Below are 21,165 nucleotides of genomic sequence, written 5' to 3'. Positions count from 1 at the left end.
ATTAGGCTTCTAGTTTCGGGTTTAACTCCATTGACAAAATAAGATGGAAGGGCTGCTGTTACAGTGGCACCTTTGTTAACTCTCGAATGTTGTAAGGAGGTATATTATAGTCTATTGTGAAAATCTCCTATAATTCCATCTTGTCTTGGTTTGCATTATTGAATTATGGTACAACAGATTTTTATAGAAAATGTTTAGGAGACTTTGTTCTCCTTTTTAGGGCTTTTTTTTTTTTTCTCTCAGATTCTAAGTTTGTCAGGGAAAGAGTGATCTTTGTAGATCCCTACCCATGTCAGTCCAACCAGCTTTTCTTTAAATTTGAGATTTAACACCTGAGGATCTAGCCAATATATATATACATTGATATATTGAGGTTAGGTAACCCTGAATCATATGAACTCAAATAAATCCTAAATTCTTCTACAAATAGTTGCTGGTCTTGTTTGGAAGTAGAGAAGTCCTTGATTATTGCTCTTAATTCATCTTGGGTACAAAGTTTAAATTCTGCAGTTGCCTGAATACCTTGCTTTTGAGGGGAGATGGATCTTTAGAAGCAACTGACATTCTGGAGTTTTAGGGGAGTTGTTGAGAAAATGCAGGAGGCCTGGACAAGAGGAAGAGAAGGGGAGAGTTGATGAAAGTGAAGAAAGAGAGAGATCAGAAGGCTAAGGGATGAAGGGGGACATCTGGATATAGGGGGCCAACCCAAAGGGGAAGATTTACTGGTAAATGAGTCTAGGTTGTTGTTGCTTATGTTTGTCAAATTGCTTGTTAGCTTTGGCCAAAGCATGATTTAGTGGGATAATTATTGAATCAGAATTTCCTGTGGAGTCCTCTGTGTATCGCGCAAAAACTGTTGCCCGTGAGGCCTAAGAAATCTTAATTCCCTTTCTTTTCTAAGTTGCCCATCAAATAAAAAATTTTGTTCAAGTCAAGTGGTCCCCAGAGTGGCTACTGAAGGCCCAACTCCTCATTGCTGAAGTTATGCCACTTAGAGAGATAGGCACAAGCATTAGGATTGTAATGAGAGTATGTATAAGAAGCAGAAGTTTTTCCTGGTGAAGGAGAGGACACAGACAATTTAGACTTAGAACACCCCATGAGGGCTGGCTACCATGTTGAAAGTTATGCTCTGCTTTTTTTGTCTCAGCGCCCAGCCTGATTTTTGCCCTTTTGAACACAGACTGGACAATCTGTGCCCCCTGGCAGGAAGAATCTCAGAATAACCTCTTTCTTTGGATCAAAAGCAAGCCCACAGGACAAAAAATCAAGATGAAGGGAGAACCTCATACAGTTTTATTGGTGACTCACAACAAAGTTTGTCCAAATGGATGTAGTCTAGTGAGAACTGCAAACTCATCGATCTGTGAAACTGGCTTGAACAACAGGGTTGTAGGGCCCATGACCATGTTCTAACCCTAGGATTCTCCTTCTTATGGGAAACACTTTAAACAGCACAATACAAAAGAGAAGTACACAGGACAGCACAAAGGATGAAAAGGAGTTGCCTGATTCCACTAAGGATGAAAACAGTAACCAATAACAGAATCCAAATATCAAACTTCAAATGAATAGTTTAGGAACTCAAGGCAAAGAGGGAGGAGTTCCAAGCCACCACTGACTTTCCATGTTGGCATGGACTTGACAAGCCATAGCAACAAGGCACAAGGAGCCCCTGTGGGCACAAGTGGCCGAAGGCTGAGGTCCACAGCCATGGACAGCACAGACCATGTCTCAGTGGAGTCTTTGGGAAAACTGTAGAAAATCAGGGCTCGTTAGAGAAGGGAGTCAGCCGCCATCACTTGTGTTTGTCAGAGTCTCAAAGGCAGGCAGGAGAGTGGGAAAGCTTTATAGTGAAAGATTCAGGTAAAGGGAAGAATTATGGTGTGCTTATTGGAGCTGTTGGCAAGGAGAAACTAGAGGTTGCCTAACTAGAAACAGGGCATCTTATGTTATTTATTTATTTATTTTTTTTTGAGACAGAGTTTCGCTCTTGTTACCCAGGCTGGAGTGCAATGGCACGATCTCGGCTCACTGCAACCTCCGCCTACTGGGTTCAGGCAATTCTCCTGCCTCAGCCTCCTGAGTAGCTGGCATTACAGGCACGTGCCACCATGCCCAGCTAATTTTTTGTATTTTTAGTAGATACGGGGTTTCACCATGTTGGCCAGGATGGTCTCGATCTCTTGACCTCGTGATCCACCCACCTCGGCCTCCCAAAGTGCTGGGATTACAGGCATGAGCCACCGTGCCCGGCCCCTTATGTGATTTTTTTAAAGGAGCCTATTTGGCCTTCTCTGGTTGGTCTTAAGTTAGAAGCAAGTAATAAAAGAGGGAAGCTAGCAGTCATTGTCCAAGACTTAACCATTCTTGGCTGATTGCTGCAGTGGTGGTGGTTTGGAAGGCTAGTTGCTAAACAGGTTGTGGGTGAGAGTTCTGTTATCATATATGATCTGGCCGTTGTCCATTTGTATAGTCAGTCTATCAAGAAGATGTCATTGAGCAATTACCTCTCATTTAATCATAGTAACTGCCTCTTTCATATCCCTATTTTACAGCTGAGGAAAGCAAAGCTCAGGAAGTTTGAGTAATGTATTTAAGGTTATACAACTAGTGACACTAGCAGAATTTAAACCTGTGTGTTCTGGACCTATTTTAAATGATGCTTCATCTCGTAAAGACCATGAGATTATTCTGATGCTGCCCTAATCCCAGCACTTTGGGAGACCGAGGCAGGTGGATCACAAGGTCAAGAGATCGAGACCATCCTGGTCAACATGGTGAAACCCCGTCTCTACTAAAACTACAAAAAATTAGCTGGGCATGGTGGCGCGTGCCTGTAATCCCAGCTACTCAGGAGGCTGAGGCAGGAGAATTGCCTGAACCCAGGAGGCGGAGGTTGCGGTGAGCCGAGATCGCGCCATTGCACTCCAGCCTGGGTAACAAGAGGGAAACTCCGTCTCAAAAAAATAAATAAGTAAATAAATAAATAAATAAATAAAAATAGTATGTAATTAATAAATAGTTGTTGGGTGGTGAATGGACGAAAATAATTTTGGAATACTTCTCTTGAAATTTCTTCCAAAGCTGGCATCTTTGGAATACCTTTAACAAATGCATATCTTGATGATGGTTAGTTAATTTTTGGAAACACACAAACATTTTTCTGAATTAAGATGGTGAATAAGGTGAGAGAACAAGCTGGCTCAAAAACCTAGCAGTCCATTTAGTAATGAGGTTAATTTTGGGATTTTTGCACATTTTGCATGTGATTGACAAAGCAGCTTTGAAGGCCTTTCCAAAGAAGTTGCAAAAATAGTTGCATTTTGAGAATAAGAACTCAACTTTCTGCAAGTCTGAAAGATAATATTCATTTTAGAAAGTAAGCAAAATTCTTGTTGTTTTGTGGTTTACCTTTCTGTTTAGTTTTATGTAGCTAAGTGGTCTATGTCATTCAACAAATATTTATCAAACACCTATTATTATGTATTTAGTGCTGTGCTTTGAACACAGGTATCAATATAGCCCTTGTCAACTAGAAGCTCACAGTCTAGTTGAGAGAGAAAATTAACAACTGAAATGCAATTCAACAAATATCATAAGTAGACTGATGTATATTAATAGGTGGATGCCCTGGGAACACACAGTAGAAATAGTGATGAGCTGGTACATTGTGAACAACAGACTTCTAGGGGAGTGGATTGGAGGGTAAGGGCTTGATTTGCAGTGTTTACTGATTTTCATGGTGTTAATGCTCCCACCGTGGCCAACATGACATCATCAAAAGTGGAGTTGGAAGATGTGCAATAGTACATTATATTGAATTTCCACCATATAGATAAAATGCATGTAAATAACCTGAAGAGCATACATAATAGTAAAATGGAGTAAAATAATTCGGAAGTGATGGATTTTGAGTATTTTTACTTTTGATTTTAATATAACTTAATTTTTGAGTGGCTGTATTTAAAAACTAGCTCGCAAAGTTACTGAACACTTAACAATCATCTCTTGCAAGTGATGTGAATCAGTGCAAGTGGGCATACCACCAAGTGAGAGCAATGTCAGAAATTACCGTAGGCTCACATAAGATGAAGACTGTAAGGCAACTGAAGGCAGAGATCTCCAGCAATAAACCTCTAGGTTGTTGAATTGTTACAGGACTGCCAGGTTTCTATGCCTGCTGTGCAGGAACAGACCAATATACAGATAGTGGGGTTGCAGCAGAGAAGGAGTTTAATAATCACAAGTTACAAGCCAGGAAACAGGAAGAATTCTCAAGCTTCAATCCATTTCATCAAGGGCTTCTAGGCAAAGGTTTTTAAGGGGGTTTCTGGAGGGTGAAAGGAAAACTTGGGGTCATCAATTTATAGGGGTAAGAGGATGAAATCATCAGGATGTGACAACTGCATTTCTCCAAGAATCAGCTTTTTATTGGGCCTTCCAGACAAGCTGGCATCCTTAGTTTTGTTGTTAGGCAGAACCTAAAGAAGCCAAGCAAACAGAAAGCTTACCTTCTCACAATGTCTTAGATTTTATCTATAAAACAGAAAAAGAATGAAGAGTCTTGTGACAAGGGCCACATTCTTCTAGGGTAGTAAATAGCAATCAGTTACAGGAAAGTCGGCCATAAGGCAAGCTGGCTTAATAATAGCAGCTGTAAGCCTACTTGCATTTTTCTTCCCCCTTAATCAATTTTACAAAATGTTCTTGGGGACAGTTTCAGAACGGTCAAAGTAATTCGTTAATTCATTATCGATTTTTTAAGGCTTTGCTTTATTCTGTTTTAGGTGCCTGGGGTGGAGGGCACTGCAGCAAAAACCAAGTCCCTGCCGTTAGGTTAGAGAGTTTACATTCACGGGTGTGTGTGGGTGTGTGTGTGAACGAACGCCTGGCATGTCACGTGGTGAGTGGTAAGTGCTATGGTTAAACATTGAGTAGTGCAAAGGGGAAAAGGAGCGGGGCACTGTTATTTCCTATGGGATTGTCAGGCAGTAATAAGTGTGGAACTGTTTGGCATCTGACAATCAGTTTAAGTAAGGCAAAAGCACAAACTCTGCACAGATCTCAACCATCCAACAGGACTGGAACACAGAACAACCTAGAAGACCCCATGTATCTGGTCGTTACTCGGCTCGCCGGATTTGCACAAGCGCAAAATCTTTTCTTGAAGTTCCTCTCAGGAATACCAGGGTTTAACTAGACCAATCAGCTGCAGCGGGGCGGGGCTAATTGCAGTCCATCCTTTGCCCGAAGTCAGCGAAAAGCGCGGGCTCCCTTGCGCATGCTCAAATATTCCAACGTCCTCCTTTCGCGCCATCTGAGACGATCTGCGCATGTGCAGGAGCGAGAAGTGGTTGGTGGCTTGTTGTGTTTTTTTTTGTCCCAAGGCGCTGCCGTACCGTCCAGGCGGCGAGTTGCATTCTGGTTCTGTTGTGTCCCTGGTGTGTGGAGCTGGTTCTCCCACTGACCACGGTCGCCACCGCCGTCATGAACCGCGAGAGCTTCGCGGCGGGCGAGCGACTGGTGTCGCCGGCTTACGTGAGGCAGGGCTGTGAGGCCCGCCGCTCGCATGAGCACCTCATACGGCTGCTTCTGGAGAAGGTACCGAGCTGTCGGTCCCCTCCCCAGCCGCCGCGACCCCGGGGCTCAGGCTCCACCCGGCGTCCCTCCTGGTGTTTCCTCTTCGGAAGCTCTTTGCTGCTTGAGACTAGTCCCGAGTCTGTCTCAGTTTGGCTCGTCCTCGCTGACCGACTGCGGTCTGTGCCTTCTCAGCCTTGCCAAAGCCAGTGAAAGACAAAGGCTGTTCTTAGGAGGGGGCGTTGGGGTAGGGGTTTTGACTCCCGCTGTTTCTAACTTCGGGGTGCAGAAGTGAGGGAAAGTTCCAGTTTACTTTTTTTTTTCTGCGGAAGGGCAAAGTTCGCGCCTCCGTCTTTCACCACCCTCTAGGACTCAGAGCACATAAGGTGTTTGTAGACCTCTGTGCTAACTCGAACTACGAGGTTTCCGCGGAACTTCACGGGTCTTCCGTCCCTCCTGTCTGCGTTCCTGAATTTTAATTTCACTACAAGTTTTGTTGTGTGTGTGTTTTTTTTTTCTGAGACAAAGTCTCGCTCTTTCTCCCAGGCTGGAGTGTAATAGCGCAATCTCGGCTCACTGCAACCTCCGCCTCGCGGGTTCAAGCGATTCTCGTGCCTCACTCAACCTCCCTAGTAGCCGGGATTGCAGGCGTGTGCCACCACACCCGGCTAATTTTTGTTTTTAGTAGAGACGGGATTTCACTATGTTGGCCAGGCAGGTCTCAAACTCCTGACTTAAAGTGATCCGCCCGCTTCGGCCTCCCAAACTGCTGGGATTACAGGCGTGAGACAATATTTAATTGAAGTTCGACAGCCACTGCTCTCGTCCACGCCCCACCCCCCAATCATAACGCCCTGGTTTGAAGCATCTTCATCGGGGTTGGGGCATGTTGGTTTTCAGTTAGTTTCACTTACGAAAATTTAAATATCTGAGTAAATGTCATCGTATGCATTTATCATCACTTTTCCAAACCTATTAATAATTGTAATCAAATGTACAAACTTTTTGTCTATTTGCGGTCTCTATATAGTGCTGAATTTACGCCTGAATTTTAGCAAACAAAGAGCATGGCAAAATACACATTAAAAATTGAAAATGTATTCCTGTTGTTTTCTAGAGAACCATAGTTTTATTTAATATAATCATACTTTTTTTTTGTTGAAGGGCAAGTGTCCAGAGAATGGCTGGGATGAAAGTACACTTGAACTCTTTTTACATGAACTTGCAATCATGGACAGCAACAATTTCTTAGGCAATTGTGGTGTGGGAGAAAGGGAAGGGAGAGTTGCATCCGCATTAGTTGCTCGTCGTCATTACAGGTATCTTTTTTTAAGTAGTACGGGTCGCCTATCGTTTATTTATTTTGGGTTCAAAACAATGGCAGCAGTATTCATCTTATTAGATTATCAAATGTCTGTCTGTAAACCACTTCTCCCCTGCTCAAATGGATATGTAAACCAGATGCAACAGGGAGACGGAAACAATTTTATCTCAGCCAGTGCTTTTCAAAGACAATAAACTAAAAATATATGAGGGTTACCCTGTAAGGTTCTGGGTGAACAACACAGGCTATACGGTTTGTTAGGAATTGTTACCCTGATAAACATATCTGGTTTTAAAAGTTTAAAATCCGTTAAGGCTGTTTATAGTTTTCCATGTTTCTTTTCTAACATTGGTAGGGTTTTTGTTTTTTTGAGAATGATTTATAGTTAGAACTTTTAAACTTTGTTTTAAACTGTGTTTAAACTGCATCCCATTTTATAAATACCTCTCTGTTGCAATAAGTATAATAGATTATTAAGTGACTTTTCTCTTTTGCGTTATTGAAGAAAACTTTTCATTAATTCTGATAACAATTTAATTGGTAGTTGTTCCAAATATGATCACTTATTTCTCTGTCCACTAACCTTTCTGTAAAGTGTAAACTCTTTTAAATAAAACTACTGTCTTCCATGCTTTTATATTATAATGAAAATTTCCTGGGCCTAGTAGAATTTATATTGCAGTCAAAACCACTGCAGTCAAAACTGATGATAGTGCCTAATTCAGATGAAAATTTCAGTTAACAGTTTGCTGATAACATGGTGGGTAATATATGTAACAAATGTTTTGTACATGAGATTTCAGTGGTGAGGAAGTACAACACTAGTATTCTTTGATAATCCCCCTGTGCAGAAATTCTGATAAGTGTCAATCAGAAATTACTCAAATTACAAAAGGGTTTTTTTTTTTTTTTATTTTAAGGAATATTCAGATGTATCTAAACAATGTATAATATCATCTGATTTAAAATGAGTAGATTTGCACTCTGATTTTCTAGGAGCATATAGTTCTTTTAAAATGAAGGCAATATTTGAACATCGGCTTATCTTCATTGGAACTTAGTCCACTATGTGATTAGGGGAAAAGGAAAGAAAAAAGATAATTTAATGTTTCATATATTCCAGTTTTCTATTGCTACAGAACAAACTGCCCTAAAATTAAGTGGCTGAAAACATTTGTTTATTATTATCTCTCATAGTTCTTTGGATTAACTGGTTTCAGCAGGGTGAGTATTGCTTTGGGATTCTCATGTAGTTGCAGTCAGATACTAGCTGAGAGTTTAGTCATCTGAAGGTTTGCCTAGCATGAAAATTTCACACAGTCACTCTGCTAGATTCTTCCTGGCCAAGCAAGTCATTAAGGTCAGCCCAGATTCAGTAGGGGAAGTAGACACCATCACTTGGTGTGGGAGTAGCATGTGGGAATAGGGAGAAAAAGAATTGATGGTGGCTGCCTTTGGAAACCAGCTATCACAGCATGATTGATAAAGTTGTTTCAATTTAAGTTCCACATCGTTAATAGTTTACAACATATATCTGTAACAGCCAAATATTGCTCCTGTTGTTTTTTGGGTTATTTTATTTGCGTACTTGAACATTATATTACTTAGAATGCTGAATGTATTTGCCCAGTTTTTGGCTCATTTTTTGCTTAGGTTCATTCATGGGATTGGACGATCGGGTGATATTTCTGCTGTGCAACCAAAAGCTGCAGGCTCTAGCCTTTTGAACAAAATTACCAATTCTTTGGTCCTGGACATTATCAAGCTGGCTGGTATGTACTATCTTAATCATAATTCTTTTGGCTGACTGGACACACAACACACCATTGACACATTTCCTTTATTATTGCCCTTTTCCAAAAAAGAGTATTTTTTAAAAATAAAATATCTTAGAATAAGGTAGAAAATCAGAGCCATAAGCCCAGAAGTTGAATTTGGCATTGAACATCCTGGGAGTGAGTACAGAAACAGAAGCAATAGGGCTACAACTTTTATTATTTTGTAGATGAAGTATATTATTTCTTCAAGAAGGGTGCTGGGTATTTAGTGGGATAACAGATTTCCGTTTTGCTTCTTATTTGTAGGTGTCCATACAGTAGCCAACTGCTTTGTAGTTCCTATGGCAACTGGTATGAGTCTAACCCTATGTTTCTTAACATTACGACACAAAAGACCAAAGGCAAAGTATATTATATGGCCACGAATAGACCAGAAGTCCTGCTTTAAATCCATGATCACTGCAGGTAAGAGAACTGTCATATATAATGTGTTAAACATCACAATTAGAAAATTCAGACTTCTTATATAAATATAGATAAGTGAAAAATAAACTAAATTTGTACCCTATTGCTTTTTTTAAAGAAAAAATTGTGGTAAAATATATGTAAAAAAATTTAGTGTTTGTATTGCTTTATGTAACTTTTAAGTTTATGGATAAATATCTACCATAAAAGATTACTCAATTATTACTTGTTGAGGGACCTTTGCTTATATGCTAGTTAAGTGTACTGTTTTAATTGAAAGTGTGAAAACAATTTTTATCTTTAAATTATGAAAAATTTACAGTATACATTTTGTTTTAATAGAAGGCTTTTGTAGGCTGTAAGATGAATCAGTGACCCTTAGGCTGCTGAAATTTATTATGTTTTTCTTTGGAGATAAAACATTAAGTGGATGATTGTGATTTGTTTCAGTGATTGAATTATATTATTATTTATGTCCTGTCTGAAATAAAGTGAATTTTAAAATAAAACAAATATTGCCAGAGAATGAGTGGACTTACTTTTCTGTGGATTGAAATCGAACTGGATTAAAGTGATGCTTTTTGTTATCAGTGTCTGTGTTATTACTTCTATAGATATCTGTTTAACTTTTATTTTCCTTACTTTCCAGAATTCATTCTTGTCATATTGAAGTGTTAAATAGACATATGGTGCTAAAATTGTGTAGTGCTAAAATTGTGTAGTTGTCCTTCACATTATTTTGACCTTCCTTTGACTAATACCAGAACTGAGCCACGTGTTTATTACCAGAGGAGGGTTAATCTACCAACAAAAATATTAAGAGTTCTTGTGTAAAATAGCATGCTACCTAGAGTTTCAGGATCTTCCCTTATTTTAGTTCACACTAACATTTTGTTTTCTGGTTGGTTAGGTTTTGAGCCTGTGGTGATAGAAAATGTTTTGGAAGGTGACGAGCTGCGTACAGACCTGCAAGCAGTAAAGGCTAAAGTCCAGGAACTTGGGCCTGATAACATTCTGTGTATTCATTCTACTACATCCTGTTTTGCTCCGAGGGTGCCTGATAGGTAAATGATCTGTGAATATTGTCTTTTAGCTGTTTATCAGTCTTTTAAATAAAGTATGATATACTAATTCTCAAATATGCTTAAATAACACTTTGTAGTAAATAGGTGAATGGTCTGTTCTAAGAGAACAGATTGACCTTGTGGAGAAATAGGGGAGTGGCTTGGGAAAATAAACATTTGAAATAGAACAAGGAAAACAACTAGTATGGGTTGGGAGCGCCCTTTATCACCGAGTAGATGCAGGCCATCTTTGTTTTCTTGCTCTTTATCCTGTTCCTGGTTTCTTAGCATCTTTTTTCTTATTATTTAATAGAAGCTTCTTTTCTAAGATAAATATTGGGTTTACTTCTTTTCATTGCTATCAGTGTTAATTTAAAAATATTTAGGGTTGTTTACTTTCAAATTTCTGTAATTGGAAGATTAACTCAGATGTATACTTACATGTGCATAGTGGTTGCCATTGTCTACGTTTTGGGAACGATATAAACATAAAAGCAAAAAAGAAAGAAAGCAAATGTTTACTTTTCTAAAGGATAGTCACAGATTTTTATTCTGCAAATGTAATAGGCTCAGGCTTAGTAATAAGATTTCTGGTTTTGACTACAATTTTTTTTGGTTCATTTTAACATTTTGAATGGAAGTGGTAATAATTTGTAAGAACTATATTGACTTTGGACTTTTCTTGTAGCATAAAGTTATACTTTGGTTTTAATTCATGGAATCACATTATTTGGCAGTGATGAATGCCATGTTGGCTTTTATTATCTTATAGGCAGATTGTAGGAGACAGTTTTTAAACTAGGCTCTTAAAAATTTACCTTGTTACATTCATGAGCCTGCGAACTCTATTTTAAGATTACTTTGCATATGCTATTGTGGTTTATTCATTACTTACCAATAAGATTTCAAATTTGTATTGAAATATTAAATACGCATCTTTTTTTTGGTGATGGTTTTGATATCTATAAAATTTTTAATGTGATAGAAATCACATTTTGAAAAACAGCATATGGATATTTGTATTAATTGGATTATTTATTCTTGTGGATACTTTCCTTTTGTTTCATTTTGACTAATGTCTTTTGAATTTTATAGTATGCCTGGCACAGTGTTAAGTGTTCTACCTGTATTATCTCCTTTAGAAAAAATTTCATACAGTTTTTTATCAGTTAGAAAAATTTTCATTTGTCATTGTTGTGTAATGAATATTTCTGAGTAGGAGTGAAGTAGGAAAAGGGTGATGCACAGTAATGTTTGAATTTCTGACTTTATTAAGTTTTAAAACTATGTTTTGATTTTTTTTACATCAAGCTTTATTCCTTTATAGTCTTAATTTTTTGGGTGCAGTATACATTTTGTTTTTATTAGTTATTTAATCAGACAAAAAGTATTGTGGAGGAAATTCACTTAAAGGAAATGTTACAAAAAAGAAGAGTATTTCTTCTAACTGATAAACACCTTACATTGGCTTTTAAGTTAGAAAACAGTTTGATTCATATGAAAAATATTTTTTCTGTTTCTTCTTTCATTTAAATACTTTTTTGAAACACACCCTAACCATTAACAGATCTAAGTAATTCAGATTATTTAAAACTACTCACAAGTGATTTTTTTTTTATTTTTTAAATAGAATGTAGTGTTATGGAGCCTTATTTTCAAAGAAGTCCTTTATTAAGCAATATTTTCATTAGAACATGCACCCTTTATTTTATGAAGAAAATACTTCTGTGTATCCCAGAAGGTCTGTTATGTAAAAAAAAATCATCTGATTAGTTTGAAGTAACAAAAATGATTTTTGTATCTATTTGTAGGGTTTGTAAAAATGAGTGATAAAATGAGTTTTGCGTTCATGAGACTTCAAGGAAGCAAATTGATAACTTGCTTTTGGTCTGAGGCAAACTGGACAAAAAAAGAAAACTTGTGACAGATGAACATAATAGTATTATTCCTCCTTATAGTTAGCAATATATTAATGACATCTAGTAGGTAAAGAACATGTGTTATGCGTAAATAGGTAATTCAGACTATATATTTGAAATATATCCTGTTGGAAAGGACTTTACTTGTATAAAAATGCTTTCAAATTCTTTATACTTTAGAGAGAAAACTTTTAATAACTTTTCTAAAACATAGGATTTAGTTTTAGTTTCATAGCAGGAGGACATTTCTATTAAAGATGAGCTCAGTCACAAGAAGTATTTGGCTTTGTGAAAGAACATCTATTTATTATGCTCTCACTGAAATTTATTACCTTACTTTGCATAAAGTTAGACTGTCAAATTAGATTAATATGAGAGGTGTAAAATGAAAAAGTAAGAGTAGATAAGGGTGGATTTAAAACCAGTAGCTATTTAAAAGATTCCTCAGTATTCAAGTTGTTGGAAAATGTTATTTTGGTAATGACACATTTTAATGTTCTGTATTTTTTAATACATTAAAGTCTATTTGAGAATGCATTTTTTATTTTATGAGATGTTTAATGTGAGATTTCTTAAGATTTCCAGATATGCTAATTATTTTGCAGATACAAGCTTCAGAATGGTAAGCAACCAAAAGTGTTTGGGAAAAAAAAGCTCATACCACCTTGTGAGGGTCATTATCAATAATCTTCTGGCTTTCTATTTAGGGAATTTTTAATTTTAAGATGATTTAAAAGTTACCATCTCCATAAATTTTTGTATTTTTTTCCATTTATTGATAACATTAACAGCTTTTTTAGGTTTATTCGAAAGAGCTTGCTATGTATTTCCTAGTTTACTGCAATAGAAATCTCAGTGTTTATCGTTTTTTCCCTTGGTGTACATTAAGGATGACTATTAATTTTTTTTTTAAGTTTCTGCACTATCATTTATAAAGCACAGTGTGAGTATGTCTTTCTATTGAATATTTATGTTTATAGACTAGAAGAACTGGCTGTGATTTGTGCTAATTTTGGCATTCCACATATAGTCAATAATGCTTATGGAGTGCAGTCTTCAAAGTGTATGCACCTCATTCAGCAGGTAAGAATTTAAAATGATATATATGTCAAGGAAAAATTCATTTTAACATATTATAGGATTGTTACTTTTTCTACAAACTGATAGAGTAAAAACAGTTATTTATCACCATCTGCTTTAGGGAGTATTAGGAATCTGCATCTGATAATCTCTCAGTAAAAGTCATTATTCTTTGTACTATGGTGGTAATTGGACTGATAGCTTTGGTAGTAGACTAGAATCAACATAGAAATACTTTAATAGTTTAGCTTTTAACTTTCTGAGAATGTTTCATTCTCATTTTTCTAATATACTGGATTATACCATTTTTTAAAATATGTGATTTCTTCTATATTTAAGGAATTATTGTACCTTATTATCTTAGGCTAGAAATGACTTCATTTATAAACATTCTAGTATAGCTATGAAATTGGCAGGTTTTTGTATTATTTTTTAAGCATCAACTAGATTCTGGTCATTTGTTTTAGGTTCTAATTTTGAAATTATGTCTGTGTTTCCCATGTCACTTATAGTAAGAACTATGGCCTGCAAGGCTTTGTATATTAAGGCCTTTGCTGATTTACTGATTTCATTTTCTACTGCTTTCGGTTTGCCTTCTCTGCTCCAACCACCCTTGCTGCCTTTCTTTTCTTCCATTTCGTCGTATGTGTGCATTTCCAGGCTTTTGCTCTTGCTTATCCCACTCACTGGACTGCTTTTCTAGAGAGTTGCATAACTTTCTTTAGGTCAGTGAGACTTCCTCAGAAACTCTATCTGTGATTGTTATTATTGACAATCAGTAACTGATTACTGAACCAAGTGAATGAATAAATGAAATACTGTGTTTATTTATGCAGGTATGTTACAGGCTATATAGTTTATATGCATAATGATGTTAATATAAATACTCAGTTTTGACATACATGTCAAACCCTATCTAACACCTCCCCCTTTCTCACTAGCATTTTCTACTTTTTTATTTCTGTTTTTGAGATTAGGGTCTCACTCTGTTGCCCAGGTTGGAGTGTAGTGGTGCATTTGCAGTTCACAGCAGCCTCAACCTCCCAGGCTCAAGCAATCTTCCTACTTCAGCCTCCCAGGTAGCTGGGACCACAGGTGTGCGCCACCAACCCCAGCCAACTTTCTGTATTTTTTCTAAAGATGAGGTTTTGTCATGTGGCCCTGGCTGGTCTTGAACCCGTGGGCTCAAGCGAGCCTTCCACCTTGGCCTCCCAAATTGCTGGGATTATAGATGTGAGCCACTGTGTCTAGCCCTTGCTAGCATTTTCTATCTCTCTCTCTCTTTTTTTACCATGTTCATTGATTTTAAGATGTAGTGTTCTACATTTTGACATTTGAAATTGTGATGTCTTATAGTCAGAGGTGTCTTACAATGTTAACAGGTAATGTTTTTTCTTGGTGACATATAAAATAATGATGCTTTTTAAAATTGTTGGCTTTTTGCTATTTTTCTCCAGAACACTTATCAACACTTGATGTAATGTTTGTTTATTGTCTAGTTATTGACAGTAATTAGAATTAAGGTTCTGTTGGGGGTAGAAGGTAGAACTTTGTTTTGTTCACTGCTGTGCCCTCAATACTTAAGACAGAATTTGGTACATAATAGACAATCAATAACTGGTTATTAAATAGAGTCAGTGAATAAATGAAGTATTGTATTTATGCATGTATGATATGGGCTATATAGTTTGTGTGCGTAATGATGTTAATATACATATTCAGTTTTGACATACATGTGATTTGTGTTATGTGGGCATAAGTTATTCACAGATTACCTGTGGCCTGCTCCAATATGGTAAATGCTCTGAAGCACAATAGATAACTATCTAGTTATTTTTTTTGTCTTTTATGTCATTTTGAGTATACCAGTATCATCTTTTACATAAATGTGGTTTATATGAAATAGTAATCGCTGGTTTGCTTAATTTCTTTACTGAAGTTTGTATCAGTTAGTATGTCATTGGCAGCAAGTAACAGAAACTCAACTCAAGGTGCATTAAACCAATAAGGAAATGGATTAATTTATGTAGCAAGTCCAGAGGTGGCTTGGATTGTAGGCATGGCATGTCAGGATTTCTTAAAATGTTTAGAGAAAGACTGTTTACCATTTCCTTGGTATTTCTTTTTGTTACACCCTAACTTTTTAAGGCTTCTTCACTTAATCTATACTAGATTGTATCTAACTCGTATGGTCATAGAGGAAGGGTGTACAATTTTCTACACTGGAAATCTTGAAGAACATTTTATTTCAGTGATTGATTTTTATTCCTCCCCTCCCTTTCCTCCTTGCTCTTCTTCTCTGTAGTTTTTAGCAGCTTCTCTTCTTTTAAAAGTCAAATACCATCAGCATTACTAAAAGTTTAGGAAAATGAGGAAGGAGTAGAAGATAATTCATAACACTATAACCCTAAGAAATACCCTTAACAATTTATATATTTACTTTTTCTTGTTTCATATGCATATTGTTTTTACATAGTCATATTAATTGTGTACATTTAATTTTTTTAGCGTTATATTTCTGTACTCTCCAGATGCCTGTAAAGTCTTCATAATGATCATTTTAATGATACTCATAACATATTTTTAAATACTAGAAAATTTGGTGCACTTGAAGAGATTAAAACTAAAAGAGGCTGGGTATGGTGGCTCACTTCTGCAATTCCAGTATTTTAGAAGGCCGAAGCTTGCAGATCACTTGAGGCCAGGAGTTTGAGACCTCCCTGGGCAACAAAGTGAGACTCCATCTCTACAAAACTAAAATTAGGAAAAAATAATCTGGCTGTGGTGGTGTGTTCTTGTAATCCCAGCTATGTGGGAGGCAGAGGCAGGAAGATTAATTGAGCCTAGGAGTTCGAGGTTATGGTGACTGATGATCACACCACTGTACTCCATCCAGCCTGGGTGACCGAGTGAGACCATCTCTTTAAAAAAAAAGACAAAAAAAAAGCTCTAGAACACGATAAGAAAGCTGCCCTTGGAGCTGTGCATCTTCAATACTCTGCTTTGTCATTACCTCTCTGCATTTGTGAGGCGATTTTACTAACATTTTAACCAAAGCATAAAACTATAAGTTGAGTGAATAAACTTTTAAATGCAGACATTGTTGCAGATAATGTATTACCTTCTAAAGTTGACATTCCTTTAAAAATTTTTCTTTGATACATAATATTTGGATATATTTATGGAGTACATATGATATTTTGATACATGTACAGATTATGTGATGGTTAAGTCAGAGTATTTAGGCTATCCATTACCTGGCATTTCTTTTTTCTTTTTGTATTAGGAACATTTCATATCCTCTCTTCTTGGTATTTTGAAATATACAATATGTTGTTGTTAACTGTAGTATCTTTACTGTGCTATTGAACATGAGAACTTATTAAATTGGATATTCTTTTAAAACAAAAAGAGCAAATACATAAACATTCTATTTTTCCCAAATTGGCGTTCACCAAAAGAGTTTGTGGCACTATTGATTTAAATCAAATAAATACTTGAGTCTTATTGAGTGCTGGTTGCTGTTTCATGACAGTCTAAAAAATTACAGTTAGCTTCATCTCAATAGTCCTTATTGTTAATATTTACCATTTACTACACTTTCCATGTGTCAGGCATCTTATTAGGCTTTAAAAGTTATTAACTGAGACCTAACAATTTTAGGTGTACTACTACTTCCCATTCTGCACGCGGAGAAATAAACTAAATGGGGTTTAGTGACTTGTCCAGGGTCTGTAGCTACAAAATAGCCTATCTAGTTCAGTGTGACTCCAAAGTCCCATTTTTCTGTTGAAAAACAAAGTGCTAATACCGTAAGTCTTTTCTTGAGAAAATAATATTACAATAAATATATGAAGAAAAACTATAAAATGTTTTTTATTTTTATTAAGATGTTTTAAATTTTTTTTTATTTTTAAGGAGAGACCCCAGAATACCTTAATACTGAGCATATAGAGTGTTCTGTATGCACATGTAGCCCCCAGGGAAGTTAGTTTTGAATAATCTATATTTCTGTTTATATTTACTAAAATGACTAAGAGATTCATGGAGTATGGATGTTAGAATTGATTAATGGAGAGGGATATAGTAGAGTCACAAAAATATGTGTATGAGACTAATTATTTGAGCCATAATGGATTGTAAAACTCCAAAAGTGTGGGAAGCAGCAACTTTGCCTATTAAGAACTTGAGGGAAGTAGGCGTTACTGCTGTTTATTCACAGACCTAATTGTCACTTCATTCAACAAATGTTTACTGGGTTCCTACTTGGGTACCAGGCACGAGGGTAGGAACTGGAGATGAAATAGTGAATCCAACAAAATCTTTAACCGTCATGGAGCATTCTGTTTTTTTTGTGGGAAAGCAGACAGTAAACCTTGAGTATGACAGGTCTTGGATAAATGCTCAGGTATTTGGGAGGGAGGGATATCATTAGATGGAGTGATCTAGGAAGCGCTCTTCAAGAATGTGAGTGGAGCTCTGAATGACGTGAAGGAGGAAGCTTTGAAGCTCTCTAGATTCCAGACAGAAGCTAACAGCCAAGACTCTTAGGCAGGAGTGTGCTTGGAATGTGTGAGAAATAGCAAGGAGGCCAATATGGCTGAACCATAATGAACAAGGTGAACAGTGGTTGTAGAGCTTTAAGGTGTGTTAAGGGTTTGGGATTTGATTCTTGATAGGATTGTTGGCCGTGGAAGGATTTCAAGCAGGAAAGAGTGATGTGCTATGTGGGAAACAGACTGTAGGGAGGCAAGCGTAGAAGCTAGTGCAGCAACCCATGTGAAATTTCTTGGTGGCTTTGGCTAGGGTAGTAGCTGTGAAGGTGGTAATAAATAGTTTTATTCAGATGTATTTTGAGTGTGGATTTTAGATCATATACTGGTGACTTATGTAGCTGAAAGAGGGGGTCTCTGAACCACTTCTGAGATTGGGTCTGGCCTGTTTGTTTTCTTGCCACAGAGTATGCTGCCCTTTGAATACCTTCTGTGTTTTAGTGATGGAAGGATTCTAGCAAAGTCTGGTGCACTGGTTCCTCTAGCACTTCTGTTTCCAATTTAGATTCCTGTTTCTCTCAGGAAGCCTTGGACATTACTGTTAATTCAAAAGCAACTCTGTTCCACTTATTTTTATATGCTGCTACTTCGCATGTTTTCCAGGATTTTTTATTCTGTTAGTCTTATATGCCTCTGTTTTCATGTGATATGGTGAGATTTTTCTCTGATCATGGTTTATTAGGAAATTAGAAAGAAGAGGAAGAGGAAGGTTAAGATTTGAACAGTTGTATCATGGCCTCCAGAGCAGCCACTCCTCTTTCCTGCTTTGGCTGCTTTCATCTACTGCCTGGATCTGGACTCTTAGATAGGCCAGCTATCTCCTCCTTCTATTCTCCCTGAGATAGTGAGGTGTGAAAATGAAGGTCAAATATGGTTATAATATTAAGAGGAATGCAGATTGTGAATACAGATTGAAAATCTGTGGCTACAGATAAAGAAAAAGACTATCTTAGTTGTAATTTAGATAGTATCTCTATTTTTAAGAGGAGAAAATTGAAGCACATTAGACAGAAGGTCATGGACTGTGTTGGATGGGGACCAGAACTGAGTTTTACGTTTCTAGTAGGCAAGTATTCAATTTTTCACCAGAATATTAGATTTTCACTGGAAGTTCTTTTGCAGTGGAATGAAATCATCTAAGTTTATAATATTAGGGAGCATGAGTTACATAGAAACATTGCTTCTAGGATTGCCAAGAGTAATCAAATGAAATTTCCAATAAGTAATGTTAAAAGTTTTGCTTTTCTTTTTTGTTATCTCAGTGCTTAAAATGGTCATATAGGTAGTAGATTGTCCAAGCATTAAAGAGAGGCACATGTATAATTAACTCTTTGGCAACTTGGATGACTACAGTCCATTAGGTTATGGTGGCCACCCTTGAACTCACAGAGGGTGTTTAAAACCACTTAATAGTTATAGGACCCATTGTAGACATTCGTTGTCAAAAAAGGAGTACAGATGGGAGGCAAGGGATGAATTCATTCTCTCTTACCCAATTTTAAGGTGTAAAGCTCTGTTTCATTAAAGTTCCCACCTGAGCTGATACTTACACCGTGCTTGCCTCACAGAGTTGTTATGAAGATTCAATGATTTATGTGTGAAAGCAGGTTGTAAATTAAAGTCCCACATATAAGGAGCACCATCAAAAATTTTGGTTTAATACTTAAAAACATTTTATTGGCACTATAACAAAGGAAATAAAAATTTTCAATTGTTTTTTATTTCTATGCATTGTTTTAATAGTGTTTATTTTTAGTCTAAGGTAGAGTTGACAAACATTGTATATATTTACGGTGTACAATTTGATGTATGTACGATATATACATTAAATGCATGTATATATTGGGAAATGGTTAAATCAGGCTAATATATTAATTACCCCAATACAATTTTTTGTTATGGTGTTCATTTGCTAATAGCAGTTGCCTGTTTTCCAACTAATATGTACTATTATATTGATTCTAGGGGGCTCGAGTTGGTAGAATAGATGCTTTTGTTCAGAGCTTGGACAAAAATTTTATGGTTCCAGTAGGTGGCGCTATAATTGCTGGCTTTAATGATTCCTTCATTCAGGAAATCAGCAAGATGTATCCAGGTAAATAAATAAGCTGCTTTTCAGAAAAAGTAATAAACAAAAATCCATTTGTACATTGGCTACTGTAATAAATCTTAATTTCCAAAGCCACCGCCCTTAATCTCCTTAATGTAACTTATCCTTCTTATTTCAGGAAGAGCTTCAGCTTCACCTTCTTTAGATGTCCTTATTACTTTATTATCACTTGGATCAAATGGCTATAAGAAACTATTAAAAGAAAGAAAGGTAAGCTTTCCCTTTAGGTGTCGAATAATATTCTCAACTGGAACCGTACTCTAAATCATTGGTGTTTCTGCCTATTAGTTGCTTGCATTGGGAGGGAGATATCTAGTATGGTCTGACAGTATTTATTCAGATCTGGAGTCCCCGTAGGTGGTTTCCTATTAGTTTTTGTCAGCCTGTCTATCCAGATGTTTTGAGGAATCTTAAATAGGTGATTTTGCTTTTATTTATTTACTTGTTAGAAACTCTTGCATTAGGGACTCTTTTTCAGTAAAATTCAATTCATTTATCACTTAAAGGTAGAGGCTCTTAAAAGACAAATGGAGAAGTCATCTTTTTAGTTTTCGGGAACCTGAAAACTTGTTTAGGTGTGAGATGTCAGTCACAGGAGGAAGAACCAGCTCAGAAGTTAGCTCTATCTTTTTACACTAAAATAATAAATTTATCTCTTGTTATTATTGAATGTTGAACTGCTTGGTTATATTGGCTATGAAAAGAAAAGTAACATTTATGCTTGAAAACAGGACTTTATCTCCAACACAACTAGCTTAATTCAGGACAACTCCAAAAGACAGAGATAGTATAGCTAGGGCAGGTCAGACTGCAGTGTTTTATTCATCTTCTATGTGGGAGAGAGTGAGTCCTCTGGTGCACTTCTTATATCTGGTAACTTTCTAGTACTTAATAACAATTATAGTCCCTTATATTTATAATAGTACTTTATATATTCTAAAACATTTTCATATGTATTATTTCATAGATCTTCTCATAGCCTTATGATGAATACATAACAGAAGTTTAAAAATCTTGTGCCCCAGCCCTCTTTCCCCTGCTAATTCATTCAATGGGAAAGTAGTTGTTTAATTGTGAGGACATTTCTTAAGATTTACGTGATACAGGAAAATATGCTCAATGGCATTAGTCATTAGGGAAATGCAAATTTAAAACTGCAATGAAAAACCACTACACACCTTTTAGCTTGGCTTATGTACCAAAATATGCAACAAGATAATAACTTTCCTTTTTTTTTTTTTTTTTTGGATACGGAGTTTCGCTCTTGTTACCCAGGCTGGAGTGCAATGGCG

The 21,165-nt window shown here is 36.6% G+C and overlaps 1 protein-coding gene across 2 annotated transcripts in view; it reads left to right on the top strand.

Annotated features, from left to right (window-relative positions):
* Nucleotides 1-5,296: 5,296 nt before the first annotated feature.
* SEPSECS (Sep (O-phosphoserine) tRNA:Sec (selenocysteine) tRNA synthase) overlaps nt 5,297-21,165 on the top strand; it is a 40,693-nt gene continuing 24,824 nt past the window's right edge. For both annotated transcript variants that reach the window (XR_001821724.2, XM_017518410.2), the window contains exons 1-8: nt 5,297-5,604; nt 6,745-6,899; nt 8,558-8,676; nt 8,989-9,147; nt 10,058-10,211; nt 13,111-13,213; nt 19,729-19,858; nt 19,992-20,083. Coding sequence is in view for 1 of the 2 variants with exons in the window: in XM_017518410.2 (XP_017373899.1) it covers nt 5,491-5,604; nt 6,745-6,899; nt 8,558-8,676; nt 8,989-9,147; nt 10,058-10,211; nt 13,111-13,213; nt 19,729-19,858; nt 19,992-20,083 (1,026 nt within the window). In the remaining variant the exon portion in view is untranslated. The remainder of the gene's footprint in view (nt 5,605-6,744; nt 6,900-8,557; nt 8,677-8,988; nt 9,148-10,057; nt 10,212-13,110; nt 13,214-19,728; nt 19,859-19,991; nt 20,084-21,165) is intronic.

The sequence above is a fragment of the Cebus imitator genome, unplaced genomic scaffold, assembly GCF_001604975.1.
Source record: "Cebus imitator isolate Cc_AM_T3 unplaced genomic scaffold, Cebus_imitator-1.0 Scaffold679, whole genome shotgun sequence".
In the NCBI taxonomy this organism is placed as follows: Eukaryota; Metazoa; Chordata; class Mammalia; order Primates; family Cebidae; genus Cebus; species Cebus imitator.
Note: the sequence above shows the minus strand (reverse complement) of the source record. Positions and strands in the feature narration are given on the sequence as shown.